This window comes from Eretmochelys imbricata, chromosome 1 (assembly GCF_965152235.1).
Source record: "Eretmochelys imbricata isolate rEreImb1 chromosome 1, rEreImb1.hap1, whole genome shotgun sequence".
NCBI lineage: Eukaryota > Metazoa > Chordata > Testudines > Cheloniidae > Eretmochelys > Eretmochelys imbricata.
The window spans coordinates 193,284,496-193,303,236 of NC_135572.1; the positions used below are offsets into that span (position 1 = coordinate 193,284,496).

The 18,741-nt window shown below is 39.3% G+C and overlaps 1 protein-coding gene across 1 annotated transcript in view; it reads right to left on the minus strand.

Moving 5' to 3' along the window:
• Positions 1–18,741, minus strand: part of NECTIN3 (nectin cell adhesion molecule 3) — a 115,611-nt gene that overhangs the window by 27,065 nt on the left and 69,805 nt on the right. The window contains exons 6-7 of the mRNA XM_077817023.1: positions 12,440–12,578; positions 3,179–3,263 (exon numbers count right to left, since the gene is read on the minus strand). Of these exons, the coding sequence (XP_077673149.1) occupies positions 3,179–3,263; positions 12,440–12,578 (224 nt within the window). The remainder of the gene's footprint in view (positions 1–3,178; positions 3,264–12,439; positions 12,579–18,741) is intronic.

An 18,741-nucleotide genomic window follows, 5' to 3' on the forward strand; every position in this document is an offset into this window, starting at 1 on the left:
TGTAGAATGAAGCCAAAGCCATGGACGCTGAAGGTTCTCACTTGGTGGTGAGAAGGAACTGGAGAGGCAGTTAGTATGACCTGCCCTTTATTCCCTCAGACAGAGGCATGAGGTGAATCAGAGCACTTGCACAGACCAGTGGATGCTACTTTCAAATTCTCCAGCTCTGAATGCATGGTGCATATGCATAACCCCACAATGCAATACAATGGGGACTAGCATTTGAAGAAGCACTGCTTTCTCCATTAGGACCTTTAACTTTAAGACAGTGTTTTTAGTTAAAGTTCTTCTATACCTTCATTCCAAACCTCCTCTTCTGCAAAGAAAATTTGCGTCTCAATATCTTAGAGATCTTTGAATATGTCAATGAAGTAATGGATAAAGGATAAATGGATAAAATATATTAATTTCAGCTTCCAAATATTCTCTGACAAGATTCCTCACAAGTTACCACAAAAAGTCCACATGGTCATCACGTGAGAAAGTAAATTTTGTCATGGTTCAGTAACTGACTAGGAAACAAAGTCAAAAGTAGAATTAAATGGCTGATTTTTCTTATGGTGAAAGGTTAACAATAGAGCGCACCAAGGTTATATACCAAGGCCAAGAGTTTAATATATTTGTTAATAGTCTGGAGTAGGGAGAGAGGCCAGTAATAAGGAAACAAAATTTACAGTTATATAGATTAGTGAGAACCACAAAGGACTGAGGATTTTCAGACGGACCTAAACAAGCTAGGTTATTTGGCAGCATGACAGTAGGTGAATGCAATGTCAAAAAATGCAAAGAAAAGCACACTGTATGGAAAAAAAATCAAGAATTCTCTTACAATTCCCAAGGGTCTAAATAGACTTAATCTTCTTACGAAAGGGGCAAGGATGTCAATGTTGGCCGCTCAATGAAGACCTCTACTAAAGGTAGATACATGGTTTAAAAAAAAAAAGGAAATGGTATCAGGATGCCTAAGGAATAGGATAGCGACTAATACAAAGTTTTTATACAAGAACATTGTATACATCACTTGTGTGGCCTCAACTGAAACAGTGGATTCAGTACTGGCCACCACATCTCAAAGAAAGGTCTATTGCAGAATGCAAAGGGTTTCAGAGAACAGTGGTGAGAATGATCAAGGGCATGGAAAAATATTAGGATTGTTTACCATAGAACTAAAAGGAATAAGAGCAGACATGATAAAATTTAAATAATGAATGGAATAGAGAAGGTAGACAGGGAGGACAGAAGTTCCCAGTCTCATTACACAAGAACAAGTAGACATTTAGTGACGCTATCAGACAGCAAATTCAAAACTGAATTAAGGAAATAACTTTTCACACAATCTGTGATTAGATTGTGAAACTGATTGCCTCAAGAAGCTGAGGTCAAGAATGTTCAAATTTTAACAAGGGACTGGACATTTACATCAATAAGAGCATCAGTTTTCATAATTAATACTTTTGCAAGACACTAAGCCTTGATGCTTAAAGCAATCTCTATGAGATATCAGAGTGAGACCGAATTGTGTGTGTATGGGGAGGGGGGGGGGGGAGCAGGAGGAGAGGGAGAAGAAGTTTTCATCAGGCTTACAATGTTATTGGTCTTACAGTGGTCCATAACTCCATAATTAAGGACTTCACTATTTAACTAGGATGAAGGAAATGCTGTTTTTTTGCAGAAATTTTCCTTCAGGCAATTCTGAACAAAAACTATAGAATGTGTGAACCAAGTGGCAAATCTGCATTCAGTGTGAAAACTCAGCTTTGTTCCAAAGCTGAAGTCTTCTCCTGGTGCCCAAATCTCCATCACCCTTTTCTTCCCATTTCACCTTAATAAGTCCCGTTGCTTTTAAACCCAATTCATCTCAGTGATTCTGTGTGAAAGAAAAAACAAAGGTCTAACAGATGCCTTCCCTGCTATTTAAGGTACAAGACAGTCACACTGGTCTTTTTCTCCCCTTAACACATAACTAGAGTCTTAATTATTTCAGGCTATCCCAGCTGCATCTTCTCTCTCTCTCACCTCGTTGTGGTAAAATGAGCAGTCAATATCCAAACGGTAGTATCTTGTGTATCAAAGTTTTCTTGCTTTATATGGTTAGTAAGTTAAGAGGAAGGAATTACAGAAACATTTCAGCCCATTGACTGAATTTGCAAAGTATTTTACAAACCTGTATTACAATGGAGCTTGATATGGTAAAGCTTTAACAAGAATTTCATTAAATACTATGGATACTGAAATACTGAACTGAAGCCCAGATTAGAGCACTCCTAATGAATGAAACTCTAGGTAGAGTGAAGTCATTTCTGTCATTGACTTCGATGGGACCAGGATTTCACTCCTGGTCTGAGGTTCAAAATCCACATCCAGCCTCAGTTTTGAGCCTCATAACACCTCTAAATTTTATGAGGTGGTTGGGTATAGTGCATTACATGAAGTGAAATACTAATATTCCCCATTGAGGATGCTTTCAGTAATGAATGTTAAAATTAGTTGTATGTATGTTGCTTAATACAGAACAAACCTTTCTAGTAAATCAACCAAGTCTGACTGACAGCAGAGTTGACTAGTTCAATTATGACAAAGGTACTCAGGGGCCTATACCTGCCGCCCCCACTCCCCCAATCACAGAAGCCATCATTGTAAGGCACCTCCACTACTGAAAGACCATACACTAGGCTAACAGGATGGCCACTCCTGTGGTTCTTCCATGGCAGGGGGCATTATTAATTCGTCTGTGTAAGGAAGCTTATACTGACAAACCATTAATACTTCTAACAATGCAGTTCTGTCCCCATCTTTTCAGGTGCACTAAAATATTCTGAAGCATAAAATAACCACTATCATTTACGAGTTATTTTGCTTTAGAGCAGCTATGGCAGTTGTGTTTAATACATGCCAATTTCAGCAAATTACAGCATTTCCATGTAAAGTTAATATATTATAGAGAAAACAAATAGCTAATTAAAATTAAACCCTTTTAATACTTTAATACTTCAGTAAAATAGTTGTTTCTTCCACTTAAGTTTAAATCAACATCATGTTGCAAAAATCCAACGTTAGTCAATTCCCGTTACAAGGACCTGTACATATAACACTGAAGTATTCTTGTAAGCAAATAATAATGTTAGTTAGCACATGCTTATTCTCTGTTTTGAAATGTTAAAATTACTCATTCACATACCTGAAGCATGACTTCTTTCTGAGATACAGAAAGGGCTCTTTCCTCATATGAAGGTGGTGGTTTGTGTGTGGGTGGAAGATCAATCCTGCATAAAAAGATTATACAGTTTAACTTGGCATATTTGTGAAGACCAAATGAACAGTAAAGTCAGTATTCTCCACAGTAATACCTTCACAGAAACGCCTGGATACATATTCTACAGTTTTTGTTTCCTCTCACCACTAATAGATCTACAATGAAACTGAGTTTTGTAAACGTAACTTATTGGCAACCACCAATTACATGCACCTTCGTATTCTTTAACTCTACTTATTCTTCATATGGTATGTGTTCTTTGTAATCAGACTTGCATACGAGATGCTTACTTTGGATAACTGTCTGCAGTACAGAAAAAAAGTACTAATTGAAACAATGGGAATTATTTGATTTCTCTATGTTCAAATTAAAAATATTTTTTTAAATTATGGGAAAGACTTCAGTGTACTAAGAATCTTAACTATGAATACTCAAATGTTAGGGATATAATTTCTAGCTGAGGCCTAGCCTGACATGAGTAATTAACACACACAGGGAGACCTCATTCTTTGGAAGACAGGATTAGGTAGTAACAATCATTGGACTGAAAACAGGACATATGCACTAAGGTAAGTATATAGGTCAGTAAACTAAAAAGAATATCTGAGCAAACTAACCTAAGAGGGAGAACACACAGTGAACTATTTGTTATGACCTACATAAGAGACAAATAAGCTAGGAATGTAGAGATGAGATAAAGAGAAAGCCGAACCATGGACAGAGCATGGACAATACATGCTGCATGGGCACTGGTTCTCGCAAAGTAACCAAGCCAATACACAAATATGTGATGTAATGCATAGTAAATGCAAAGGGATGTGTAATGTATATAAAAGTGAGAGAGTAACTTTGGAGCTGTGAAGTACCCTGCATCCAGCCCCCCGCTTTTGAGTCTTATCAACTCCGCATAGCACTATTGTACTCCAAATAAAAATACCTGAGTGATGAAGTGGAATTGAGTTCTTGGGAAGCTGATGGAGAGAGGTCTGAGGGAATCCCAACATTATCATCCTTAATGAATTTTGTTAGATTTGAGTAAATCTTAAGGTAAGTGCTTACTTTGAAAGTTACCTCTTCTCTTCTGAGAATACCTAATTTGTGAATCTTCATTAATTAAGATAAAGTATTTCCACACAGAAAAGGAGAGAACCAAAAAAGTAAATGTGTTCTCTACATCTGTCTCCAAGTACTGGCATGGAAGGGGAAGTTGGAAGCTGGAGCTCATAATATATACTAAGGAAGACATGAGTGTGTAGGTGCTAGGCAACTGGAGGAGCTGTTAAATCTTTACTGTCCCAGAACAGCCAAAGTAAACTAGAATGATTTTGTTTTAACAATGCATTGCAGACCTGAAAAAATAAGACTGAACTACACTTGTTTATATTACTTTTCATTTAACATGTAGTTTAAGGATTCTTTTAGTGATGAAGAGTTAGTCAGTTAAGTCCCATCTGACTAGTACCTCATGGATTTATTTTTGTCCACTTAATATTCATGATGATCCCATGAACTTCAACTGCAGTTAAACCTCTGAGCCTAGAGTTTTGTTTTCTATGTTACTGTAGTGTGTAGTTCAATTACGAACAAGTGAAGCAGCACCTAAGAATGAACGTATGATTTAATGCAAATTTTCTATTCTATCCAGATAAACCCTTTGTAGGGACCTTGGATTTTCACCAGATCAATCCTTGGCACTCCCTCCCTCCTCAAAACAGTCTATTTTTTAAACGTTAAACTGAGCACCAAGTAACTGAAGCACTTTTCAAGATTTTGTTCTTTGTGCCTGGGTTAGTTAAGTGTTTTAGTTTTTGATTAAGTATTTCATATGTAATGTTCCTGAGGGGGAAAAAAAAATGCCCCTTTTAGTCTGTGTCTAATCAATTCATTTCATTTGAGGTACCCAGATAATTCCTTTAATTCATTGGGACCCAACCTTATTACACAGGAGGGCCTCATAAACCTTAGCACAATGTTGTGTGGGCCAAACAGATTATACATATTTTCACAAGATTTAAAGTCACCTGTATTAATTTATATTTTAAGTTCAGCTTATTTCATATCTACTTAGATAAAAACAACCTCTATACAGTATTGTGTATTTACACACTTGTAAAATGATGTAAACATGAGGACAAAACGCTAATGAATCGTCTATTAGTATATTGTGCTAAGCAGGCCATGGGCCTTATGAAACGCTCTGGTACACAGTGTACAGCCTGCAGGTTGGGCACCCCTCATTTCATTAGCATCAATTTACATAATATAGCAGTTTAAGACTATATAGATAGCTGATTTAAGTGTTTAATCCACGTGAAAGTCAAAGAAATTTAAGTTACATATTTTATGTGGTTAAATTTGAGTTGGAGAAGTGTAAACTCAAGAATGAGAGACTATGAATTGTTGTTTATTATCATGTGGTACTTAAAGCATTTAAGTCAAAGAGCAACTTCTGACTTCTTACCACCCTGTTTATGTTAACTTAAATTTCTATTGTTTCCCCTTCAACATGAAATGTAGTTAAACGGCAGAGTTGCAAGACAAGGATTTCCCTTCACTTTTCAGGAAGTCTCTATTTAGTTATATTTATATAAGTCAACTAAGTTGTTTTTAAGTTTCTCTTGTAACAGTGACTTAAAGCATTAAATTAAATTTAGACCTTTACGTACATTTTAGTGGATATTCTCTTTTGTGTAACAAAGACATACATATGTGTATGTTCATTAGAAGTCCTTAATTTAAGTTTGCTTAAACTCTATTTTGTCTTTTAAAGCCTACGTTCTTTTCAAAAAGTTACCTCATACGGGGATACTTTTCTAAGATAGTCATGTCAATCATTGTACAGGCCTATCAATCACCTCCTAAAATTTGTTTTCTTAAAAATCCAAAGTCACTAAAGCCCTGGTCTACACTACTAGTTTAGGTCGAATTTAGCAGCGTTACAGCGATTTAACCCTGTCCACACAACGAAGCCATTTTTGTTGACTTAAAGGGCTCTTAAAATCGATTTCTGTACTCCTCCCTGACAAGGGGATTAGCACTGAAATCAACATGGCCGGGTCGAATTTGGGGTAGTGTGGATGCAATTCAATGGTATTGGCCTCCGGGACCTATCCCAGCATGCTCCATTGTGACCACTCTGGACAGCACTCAACTTGGATGCACTGGCCAGGTAGACAGGAAAAGCCTTGAAAACTTTTGAATTTCATTCCTTTTTGGCCACTGTGGCAAGCTGATCAGCGCAGGTGACCGTTCAGATCTCATCAGCAGAGGTGACCATGGAGTCCCAGAATCGCAAAAGATCTCCAGCATGGACCAAATGGGAGGTACTGGATTTGATCGCTGTATAGGGAGATGAATCTGTGCTATCAGAATTTCCAAAAGACAAAATGCCAAAATATTTGAAAAAAATCTCCAAGGGCATGAAGGACAGAGGCTATCACAGGGAGCAGCAGTGCTGTGTGAAACTTAAGGAGCTCAGGCAAGCCTATCAAAAAACCACAGAGGCAAATGCCCGCTTGGGGTCAGAGCCCCAGACACACCGCTTCTATGACGAGCTGCATGCAATTCTAGGGGGTGCCCCTACAGCTACCCCACACCTGTACGTGGACTCCTGCAAGGGAGCCTCACGCAACAGGGATGAGGATTTTGGGGACAAGGAAGATGAGGAGGAGGGGGAGGGTAAAGATAGCACACACCAGGCAAGTGGAGAAACCGTTCTCTCTGACAGCCAGGAACTGTTTATTACCCAACCCGGGCTCCCGGACCTTGAAGGCGGAGTGTACCTTTGTAAATAAAATACACCATTTAAAAGCAAGCGTGTTTAATGATTAATTTGCCCTGAAGCCTTGGGATGCATTCGCGGCCAGGACACCTACTCGAAAAGTCTGTTAACGTGGCTGGGGATGGAGCGGAAATCCTCCAGGGACATCTCAATGAAGCTCTTCTAGAGGTACTCCCAAAGCCTTTGCAAAAGGTTTCTGGGGAGGGCAGCCTTATTGCATCCATGGTAGGATGCTTTACCACGGCAGGCCAGTAGCATGTAATTGGGAATCATTGCATTAGAAAGCATGGCAGCGTGTGGTCTCGGTGTTTGCTGGCATTCAAGCAACATCTGTTATTTATCTCTCTGTGTTATCCTCAGAGTAATATCATTTATGGTCACCTGGTTGAAACAGGGGAATTTTATTAAGGGAACATTCATAGGACATTCCTGCTGGGCTGTTTGCCTGGGGCTGAAAAGAAATCCTCCCCACTGTTAGCCACGCGGTGGGGGGAGGGGTGAAGCGATCATCCCAGAGAATTGTGTGTGTGTGTGTGTGTGTGTGTGGGGCAGGGGTTAGTTGGGTTTGTGCTGCATGTTAACCTGAAAATATCAGCTCCTCCTTTTAAATGGCCAATGTGTCTTTTTCAATTTTACTCTCCCTTTTTTTTCCTCCCACAGCTGCAAGTGTTTCAACACTGCAACTAGCATCTCCCTCCCAGAGGCTAGCGCAGATGAGGCAGTGAAAACAAATGCACTCATGATGAAATGTTCTGAGCTCATGCAGTCCTCCTGCACTAAAAGAGCTCAGCAGAATGCGTGGAGGCAGACAAAGGCAGAATCCAGGCAGCACAAAATGAACGCAAGGACAGGAGGGACGCGCGAGAGGAGAGATGGCTGAAGCAACAGGAGAGGTGGCAGGATGCAATGCTGAGGCTACTGGAGGATCAAACCGAAATGCTCCGGCATACGGTTGAGCTGCAGGAAAGGCAGCAGGAGCACAGACCACCACTGCAGCCCCTGTGTAACCAACTGCCCGCCTCCCCAAGTTCCATAGCCTCCTCACCCAGATGCCCAAGAATGCGGGGGGGGGGGGCAGAGGGAGGAACCCAACCACTCCACCCCAGAGGACTGCCCAAGCAACAGAAGGCTGGCATTCAATAAGTTTTGTAGTGCTGTGTGGCCTTGTCCTTCCCTCCTCCACCACCCCTCCCGGGTTACCTTGGCAGTTATCCCCCTATTTGTGTGACGAATTAATAAAGAATGCATGAATTTGAAACAATGACTTTATTGCCTCTGCAAGCGGTAATCGAAGCGGGGAGGGGAGGGCGGTTGGCTTACAGGGAAGTAGAGTGAACCAAGGGGGCAGGTTTTCATCAAGGAGAAACAAACAGAACTGTCACACCATAGTCTGGTCAGCCATGAAGCTGGTTTTCAAAGCTTCTCTGATGCGCAGCACACCCTGCTGTGCTCTTCTAACCACCCTGGCATCTGGCTGCATGTAAACAGCGGCCAGGCGATTTGCCTCAACTTTCCACCCCGCTATAAACATCTCCTCCTTACTCTCACAGATACTGTGGAGCGCACAGCAAGCAGTAATAACAATGGGAATATTGGTTTCACTGAGGTCTAACCTAGTCAGTAAACTGCACCAACACGCTTTTAAACGTTCAAATGCACGTTCTACCACCATTCTGCACTTGCTCAGCCTATAGTTGAATAGCTCCTGAATACTGTCCAGGGAGCCTGTGTACAGCTTCATGAGCCATGGCATTAAGGGGTAGGCAGGGTCCCCAAGGATAACTATAGGCATTTCAACATCCCCAACAGTTATTTTCTGGTCTGGAAAGTAAGTCACTTGCTGCAGCTGTTCAGAACTCTGGTCTGTATGAAGACGCGAGCATCATGTACCTTTCTTGGCCATCCCACGCTGATGTTGGTGAAACATCCCTTGTGATCCACCAGTGCTTGCAGCACCATTGAAAAGTACCCCTTTCGGTTTATGTACTGGCTGTCTTGGTGCTCCAGTCCCAAGACAGGGATATGTGTTCCATCTATTGCCCCACCACAGTTAGGAAATCCCATTGCAGCAAAGCCATCCACTATAATCTGCACATTTCCCAGAGTTACTACCCTTGGGTTGGTGATTGCATTAGCTACTTGGATCACAGCAGCCCCCACAGTAGATTTGCCCACTCCAATTGATTCCCGACTGCCTGGTAGCTGTCTGGCATTTCAAGCTTCCAGAGGGCTATCGCCACTCGCCTGTGAACTGTGAGGGCTGCTCTCATCTTGGTATTATTTCGCTTCAGGGCAGGGGAAAGCAAGTCACCAAGTTCCATGAAGGTGCTCTTATACTTGTGAAAGTTTTGCAGCCACTGGGAATCATCCCAAATCTGCAATACTATGCGGTCCCACCAGTCTGTGCTTGTTTCCCGGATCCAGAATCGGCGTTCCATGGCATGAGCCACCAGGATGGCTAAATTGCCTGGGCCCGTGCTTTGAGAGAAGTCTGTGTCCACGTCCTTATCATTCTCATCACTGCGCTGCCGTCGCCTCCTCACCTGCTTTTGCAGGTTCTGGTTCTGCATATACTGCATGATAATGCGCAAGGTGCTTACAATGCTCATAACTGCTACAGTGATCTGAGTGGGCTCTATGCTTGCTGTGGTATGGAGTCTACAGGAGAGCAGAGTTGCAGGGGACGCAGAGGTTGGATGACCAGTTTTGCAGACCTACCGCACCATCTCCTGCCAAGGACACAACAGCTGAGTGGGCCACATGTTTGCCATGGTATGGCGAGACAAGAGCAGCTGAGCAGAGTTGCAGCGGAAGCAGCAGATGACGATGGTCATATAGAGGTTCTGCGGGACCACCAGGAGAGCAGAGTGGCAGCGGTTGTTGGATGACTACTGTTTGTGGACCTACTGCACCGTCTGATGAAAGCAGTATAGCGCCCACATGGGAAAAAAGGCACAAAACAATTGTCTGCCGTTGCTTTCACGGGGAGAGGGACGACTGACAACATGTATCCAAAACTACCCGCGAAAATGTTTTTGCCCCATCAGGCATTGGGAGCTCAACACAGAATTCCAATGGGCAGCGGAGTCTGTAGGATAGCTACCCACAGTGCAAAGCTCCGAAAGTCGACGCTAGCCTCGGTACTGTGGACACACTCTGCCGACTTAATGCGCTTAGTGCGGACACACACAAATCGACTGTATAAAATCGCTTTCTAAAAAATCAACTTCTATAAATTTGACCTAATTTTGTAGTGTAGACATACCTTAAGATAGTATTTTGGAGAAAAGGGAAACAGAAAAAAAAGGGGGAAAGAGTGACGTGATATTGATCAACATGTAGCTTTCAAGTAATAAAAGCTGCTATTTTTAAATGAGACATTCACCCAAATATTAAGTTAACTTCAATGGGAGGTGGGTACCTAGTTTTCTTAAGCTCCTCCCCCTGCACCTCCCCAAATAATCCAGCTAAAACCTGGCTCTAAGGGCTGGTCTACACTACTGCAGTAAATCGATCTAACTCATGCAACTTCAGTTACGTGAATAATGTAACTGAAGTCAATGTAGTTAGATCCGCTTACTGCGGTGACTACACTGCGCTGTGACTTCCCTTACACTTCTCCGGGAGGTGGAGTACACAAATCAATGGGAGAGTGCTCTCCCATCGATTTAGCAGGTCTTCACCAGACCTGATAAATCAACACGCGCTGCATCAATTGCAGCAGTGTCAATCTACCAGTAAGTGTAGACATGCCCTAAACGTGCATCTTCTAACCCCAGGCTCTTCCCTGACCGTCAGCTTGCCTGTTATTAAACCCATACATTTAGTCTCATTTGGGACAAATGATAGAATTTCTTACATTTTCATTATAGTTTCAAGCATTAGAATATTTATCAGGCTTTTTTTTTTTTTAAACGTTGAAACTGTAATTTACTGTTACCTTATGCTATATACTTCAAAGTCAACAACTTTTTTCCTTACTACTAGTTACCTCTAAGAGGACCTTGTCCCTCCTTTTAGGCTTTGCTAGATTTCTATCAACTCCTAAACCAAAGCTGTTTTTATTATGTCTGAGGTAACAATTGTTACGTTAACTGGCAACAAATGTTTTAAAAACACTAACAGATTATAGGTTGCTTGAAATAGTAAGGTAGTATGCTTATGCAATTTACTTCAACTTACTAAAACAGTGTCCTGAAGCATTTTTTAATCCATTACTGCTTTATCATCTTTAAAAGGAGTTCATGTAAAAAAGCATAGGCAACTAATTTGTGGAGTAGGCATGCCTAACCTTTTTTAAAGTGAGTTTTTCCAGTACTTGTTTGCTGTAACACTGATGAAGAACTGATTCCCCCCCAAGGTATCTTCAGAGTACCTCGATGTTTAAGGATATGTATCTATTCAATTACCAGCTATATTTGTTCTATTGAAGGGCACAATCAAATCCTTGTAAGCATTTTTTTCCCCAATTTAGAACTACTTCCAGGACAACTGTTTCACCACCATATGAGCAAAGCTCCTAAGTATATAAGAGCTTGTAAAAATTACTCCAACAACAGGTTGGGCCACATTTTAACCATGTACTAAAATTTCAAGAATATGAAATTTTCAGCCTAAAAGCTGTTTTTTTCTCATTTCAAGTACATGATCTCAGGGGATGTAGTTTTAATCTTAACTATGACAATGCTCCTTCAGTGCTGTTATTTCAGAGAACATGTAACTGCCACTTGGAGGTGGGGAGGCTTCTTAACTTCAAACTAGGCAACCTTAACTCAACCCCTCCTAGGGATGACAGTTATCACCCTTGAACTGCCATTCTGCACACAATTTTTGCAGTTACCTATCTACTACTAGAACAAGTTACTACACTAAACATCCGTAATTTATACTGTTGGAGAAAAAAAACCTGATAAATGAATGTGCAGAAAGGTGACTCAAGGTAAGTTTGAGATTTGTCATTTGCTAGGTAGCTGTGGCAATAGTAAGTTGTATGCTTGTGGGTGGGGGATAAATGTTATTTACTATTAGGCACGTTAGTTCTTTGATTTTTTTATTTGTTGTGTTTTGTGTATGACTAACTCCTTCTCTAGTCTTTCATATTTTAGTTTTAACAGATGTTAAGAGTATTGTGTACTAGGGCACTTTAAAAAATGAAAACCCTTTTTTGCCTTGGAAACAGCTGCGCTTTTCTAGGGGAAAGATACTTAACACACTTGGTTTAACTATGCTTGTTTTTTTGTTTTATAAATCCTGGTGATTCCGCAATGTTCAATTTCTCAACACCACTTTTGGGTTCAGAGACTGACTGTAGTACACACTAAAGTTTTGTTTCTTACCAAGTAACTATAAATACAGCCAAAAACTTCATGCTTATTGCTTCTAATTTAGGAAATTAAGATACTTACACTTTGTCAAGGTAGGATGGCCTTTTTTTCCTTGGAGTCAATAGTACTGTCACAAAGATGGTAATGATAAAGAGAGCAAGAACTGCTCCAATTACAGCCCCCGCTACAGCTACAGAAGATGTCTGCTTAAATGGCACATCTGTAATGTAATGCACCACAGATTATCCTTTTCAGGTATTATTTTGTGATTTCCATCCTCACAAAGCTAGTCATTTAAGCGACATTTTGGAAACTATATCTACTTGCATCATCATGCAAAAGCCATTTTTATAGTGTAAGATGTTCTTTCAAAGTCTTCCTAATCAATGCCAGCTGCCCAGATCTCATTAACTCTACTTAACAAGCTAGTTTGTGGATATAAAGAAAAGGCAGTTTATGAATAAACTAGCTCTCTATTTTAAGCCTTTGAGATCGATTAATAAAATCAGTGAAGAAAACAATACAGTAACAGCATGCTTTTTATTACTATTTCAAACTTAAAGAGACAGTGCAATATACTCAGGTGACAGCTTTTTTTAAAAAAAAAAACCATTGAGAATTGCAAAAACTGGGACCAAGCAAATTAGTTTTAAAGAAAAAAAATGAAACAGGCTGCAAAATGCAACATGCAAAAATACTAATAAGTTAACACTTACCAAAACCACACTTAATACCACGTCCTCTCCAAGACCTAACGCTTTTAGAAAGCATTAAGAATTTTCAGTGCATGTCTTATTTTGACCAAGTTTTAACAAACTGCTACTCTACCCAGACTTCTAGAAAATTTCCTTTGAGATTTCAAGTGACCCCCAACAACATTAAAAATAAGTACTTCGTGACAACTGACCATAGCTACATCACTGCTAATTTTAATTTCAAATACTTGAAACTATTGAGTCTGATATAAAAATGTCATAAGTGCTACAGTTGTACTCATCTCCCCCCCAAGTATTTTAAATGTGGTTGGAAGCTTCAAATGGAAGCTTTTTCAGTTGCAAACACCTTGCCTTGTGCAAACCGGTGATTTTGCACAAGTTCGATAATTATTCGTCATCCTCACAGTAATCAAATCAAAGGTATCACACAGTTGAAAAACAATTTCCATGGACTTCAGAGGGAAAGGGACAGGAATTCAAAATTTAACAGTAAAATATAGCTAAATGTGAAGTTAAAAAAAGACTTTGTATCCTCTGCTTCAGAAATGCTACAGAAATGTCAGGTGGGGTGGTTGGTTGTTTTTAATCATGAAAACACGCCCTGTCTCCATCAGCGAGAGTGGATTAATTTCAATCGGCCAGACTACACTCCCCATAGGAAGGTCTTTCCAGTATTCCACACCATAGAATTTTACGGCACAATTTACACTTACAGTGTAGTTAAGGCTATAAAAAAAAAAATCTTCTGATGCAGCTGTATTTTACAGATCATTGTCTCAAGTTTGTCTCCTTATCTCTCACAAAGAGACTGCCAGTCACTTATTTTCTACAAATGATAGGTCACCTCTCTCCATATGCATAAGCCTCATATTATAAAAAAACAACCTATCACACTGAAAGTCACAATGGTACAATCTAGATTAATTTCCTCCCAAGGCATGGGGCTTCATTTTCTACTTCAAGCCTGAGGTTCCCTCTGCTACTTGCCTCTTCTAACCACAAGTGAATTGGGCACATTCATAATATACTAAAAACCAAGTTTAAATGGCAGTATGTCTAGAATGCAACAGAACAAGTACTTCAGAAACAGAGCTTGTCAGTTTGATTTTGTTGTTGTGCACAGAGCCAAGCAGCCAACTCACGTGCAGGTACTAATCCATCTGAAGCTGTGGATACCATGCATGCTTTTGAACTTCAACTGTCAAATGCATGAAGCTGTGACAATCTGGCATTTCACATTTTAGCCATCTGCTATCCCACTGGCTTTGTACAGCCTTGGGCAGACTAGGATATGCAAGCTTTCATTCCAGTTTCCCAGACCACCTGTTTAGCTTCAAGCTCTATCGCTATGTAAGACCTGGCTTCATATCCCATATATTATCTGTGTACAATTTCACGTGCTTGCCTGGGAGTGCACACATGGGTGTCTACTGCTTCTAGCTTGTGAACCCCAAACTAAGACACCCTGTTAATCTTTTGCTTCATCCTCATTTTCCTCACCTCTTAGCTATTCAGTCAATACCTACTTTTCATCTCAATTCTGTCCCCTCCTCAGGTTCTCCACCTGTAAAGTCTATGGGTAGCTCAATGACTGACAGGAATAAGTACTCTTTCATACTACAAAAGGATCATTATTTTTATCTCAAGGTTTATCTTAAAAGCTAATTAGAGCCTTGAAGGTTAACAGTTACTCCCCCAACCCAAACTCCCATAGTAAGATACCAGTCTAATGGTTTGGTCCTCATTCACCCATATGAGTGGACTGTCTCTGCAAACTCCAAGGCAATATTCTAAGGCTAAGAGTCTATTTTTAAATGTGCTGTAGAATCAGGCAACAGTGAGACGCAAATTCTAATGGGACTGACAAGCACTAGGATGGAACCAAGGACTTCAGCAAGAGAAAGTAAGATGTTATTGCTGAAATGCTTATCAGACTATAGAATTCTTTGCATAAGAAATTGTAGAGCAACAGTCACCAAGATAAGTATTTTAGCCAGCCCTACATGAAGAGTACCATCTCTAGAAAGCCTAAGGACCCAAGTTCTGTTACGATTCCAGCTTCAGGCACTAAACTTTAAAAACCTCCATACCTCTGATCAATATACTTCACTACTTGAAATTCAAGGTTTGATTGACACCCATGCAGAATTGGCCAGAATAAGGTAGTCTCGGCCAAGAAAGGATAACAGCATAGCCATTAATCGTTTTTAGTTTAGTCTCCTAGCTATTTTTGCTGTCAGTGACAAGATAAAAAACCTAATTATTGAAGATGAACCCTACCAAATTGACATGACTGAACTCATGCCAGAGGTTATCCAGGATATTAGTACAGTGCAGTATGTCAACTTCACAAGCAGTAAGTCTTCAACTATTATCCTTTTTGGAAGAAAGCTATCTGATGGGAAGATTTCCAAAGACACCCTTAACGTGCCTAAAAAATTGTACTGTACATGTCTTGGACTGGGATTTGACCTTTTCCTGGAGTTGGCCTTTCAAGGAGGAATCTGTTTTTTTTTTCTCCTCACTGCTTTAAGTTGTCTAATAAAGATTATAGCCACTGGGGCTGAAAGACGGCAGGTGGAAGGAAAAAAAAATACAGGCTACTGCTTTTTAATCCCTTAGAGTAAAAGTAACCATTTGAATGATGTGAATATGACTTCACTGAGGGAGTATTTTTCAGGCTTTGTATATTTGCAGGCTTTGTTTCATCTTACACTTTGGCACTACTGGTTCACTAACTGATCCTGCTTTTCTTTAGAGCATCCACAAGCATGTGTCAGATACGTGGAGTGGCTTGTCATGGAGTCATGTTGACCCAGGTGAAGAGAGCAAGTATTGCTTTAATTGCTACTATTACCACACTGAACTCCCTGGTGTTAGTCCCAATTTCTCACAACAACATGGGAGGCAACAGATCAGTGGATAGAGTGGCAAGTAAGGAACCGCTGAATATATAAGACTGGGAAGGTGGTAATCACAGGGTCATCTGCGGTGCTAAGCAAGCTTGTTCCTAGAGCTTCCCTCCATTCTAGACTCAAAACTCCTGGAAAAAATAAAGTGATCTATTTTCCAGGGGATTGTTGGTGGTCAGTGTGCTGATGAGGAATATGTATGGCAGGAGACACCTCCTAAACTATCTTGTCAGTTCAGCAAAAGAAGGCAGCAAGACGAGTCTCAGAGGCAAATCCAGAGTAACAAACTCCATCACATTGGACTGGGCAGAAATTTTGTTGAGTCATAACTTCTGTCAGAATGAGTTATGTCCTCCAAGGAACAGCTTTTGCCTACAAGAAGGTAATGTGTCCAAATACTTAATAAACGTTAGACGTTAACTGTTTTCTTAACTGAAATGAATGAAGTCATTAATTTTAAGTGATTAACATACCGTTAATATAGGTAGAATTGTCCTTAAATATCAGCCATGCTAATTGCTTAAGTTTCTCTATATGCTATTTTGAAAGGCAGTTAAATATGTAGAAATAATTTTCAAAGCACTAGTGATACTGAAACAATTCTAGTTGAAGGCTGATTGCTGAACTCCATTTCCCCCAAAAAACCTTTACACTTAATGTACATATATTTGGGTGTGAACTTTAGCTCGTTATTTCATGTCTTTCAAATCAGTTCTGCACACTACCTGTATTCAAGAACTCAATTTAACAGCAGATGTTTATTTCACACAACAGCTATTCATACTTACAATCAATTCTCTATTTACAGCAAACATACATCAAGTAGGAAACACTGCAACTCTTTTGGAGTCTTAACTCTATCACCAACCTCTTCAGGTTAAAATTTTTAACTCCTCCAAGTTTAATAATTTAAGATGGTGAAGAACACTTAAGAATTTAGGAAATACTCATCTCTAAATCTCAACTTGTTACAAAAACCAAAACCTACAGAAGGCCCAAATAAATTCTCACATGGACATAAGAGAACATTAACTGTAAACTCTAAGTTAAATTATCTCTCAGAGACAACAAGAAGTTCTATATATAGAATCTGATCCAGTTACTTCAGTGGGCTTTGGAGTAGTCCTTGTGTGTTATGAGAACTCATTTGCATGAGTTTACACCTGAGCACAGACCCCTTTGCTATTGTGCTAAGTTGAGACTTTGGTCAATTAATTTAATACACATCACATAGCTCTCAACTATGAACCTAACTAGCCTTAGGAAACAGTTTTAATCTGTATATGAATGTACTAGTCTATGCTTCATTTTTGAAGACATGCAGTCATTTGGAATCACAGACTACTGTCAAAAGTCTAATGCAGATGCTGTATTTGTTATAAAGCTCTAAATACTCCATCATTTTGCAGTGCTTTTACTATTAAAGGAAACATTCAAAGAAGTAGCCATTAAGTATTCTTAAAATTCTGGTCCAAGCTTGTTAAATCTCCCCTCTCCCCCAAGTTTTTTTTTTCCATTTCTGGACTTCAACATTAAGGCAAATTTTCCTGGGTAAGAGTGTTTTTAAACTCATGAATGCATGTCAAGTTGAGAGCTTAAAATATGATTTCACCACAGAAATTGTAAAAATTAGAGGTGATAAACAGTTAACTGCTGTCAAACTAGATTATCTGAATTAACTTCATTCAGATTCCATTCTATTCATTTGCAAAGCTGAGGTAGTGAACCTACTACTGAATAAGAAGAAAGGTTATTCCAGTTCTTGAAGAAATTGACTTCCAAGCATGCAATTTCATTTCTAGTAACCATCTGCTTCTCCTAGCTACAAGACTGTTTACTGTTTTAGTCAACAGTTCCACTTGTTTATTTGTAACAAAGCAAACCAATGCAATACAAACAAACCCAACTGAGTAATACATACAACTGTTGTTCTGGGGATTCCACAGTGTGCTTGTACAAATTATTTTTCCAACAGCATTAAATAACAATATTTATTACCCTACTTGCTTTATTTTAAATAGCACTTTTTTTACGTTAACCCCTTTTCATAAATATGCATTTTTAAAAAAAGTATGCTCAACTCTTAAAAGCAATGATGTAATCACAAAGCATTGTAAAAATTTGCCCTTTACCTTTTATGTTCTGCACACCATGTTATGCTGTATTCTGCTAGAGTCTTAAACATATATATCTCAGCTAAATTAACTCCTTGTATTTCCCAATCCCCAGTGAAAACTTTCCAGGCATCATCTTATTTCTAGTTGAAAATTCTCTCTTTTTAAGATCGAGAATCAGTTTTTGATCTCACGTGAAGAACAGGACTATAACTGACTAATTCTGTACATAGACTGTAATAGTACTTTTTGAAAATGAACTGTAGTGTAAAAAAATTGGTTCTCAAAAATCAGCTACAAGACAAAACTTTCCATATCTTCATTGTTTCTCCTCTAAAACTCCTTCACCGAGAATTCTAACTTTTTCAATGCAACATGTTTTCTTTACAAAGTTACCACTAACTATGCACATCGTATTACAGGAAGGCTCATTAAAACAAAGAGGTATTCATTTTTGTGTAGAAAAGAATATATCTTTGAAAAAAACATTTAAGCAAATCCATGTTTTTGTATAGTAAAAATTACTTTTAAGAATTGAATTTACCTTCGATAACCTTCAGCTTTGAGACTAATTCACTCGTTTTTGTCTAAAATGTATATATATAAAAAAACACATGTGCTTAACCAAGATTATACGTGAT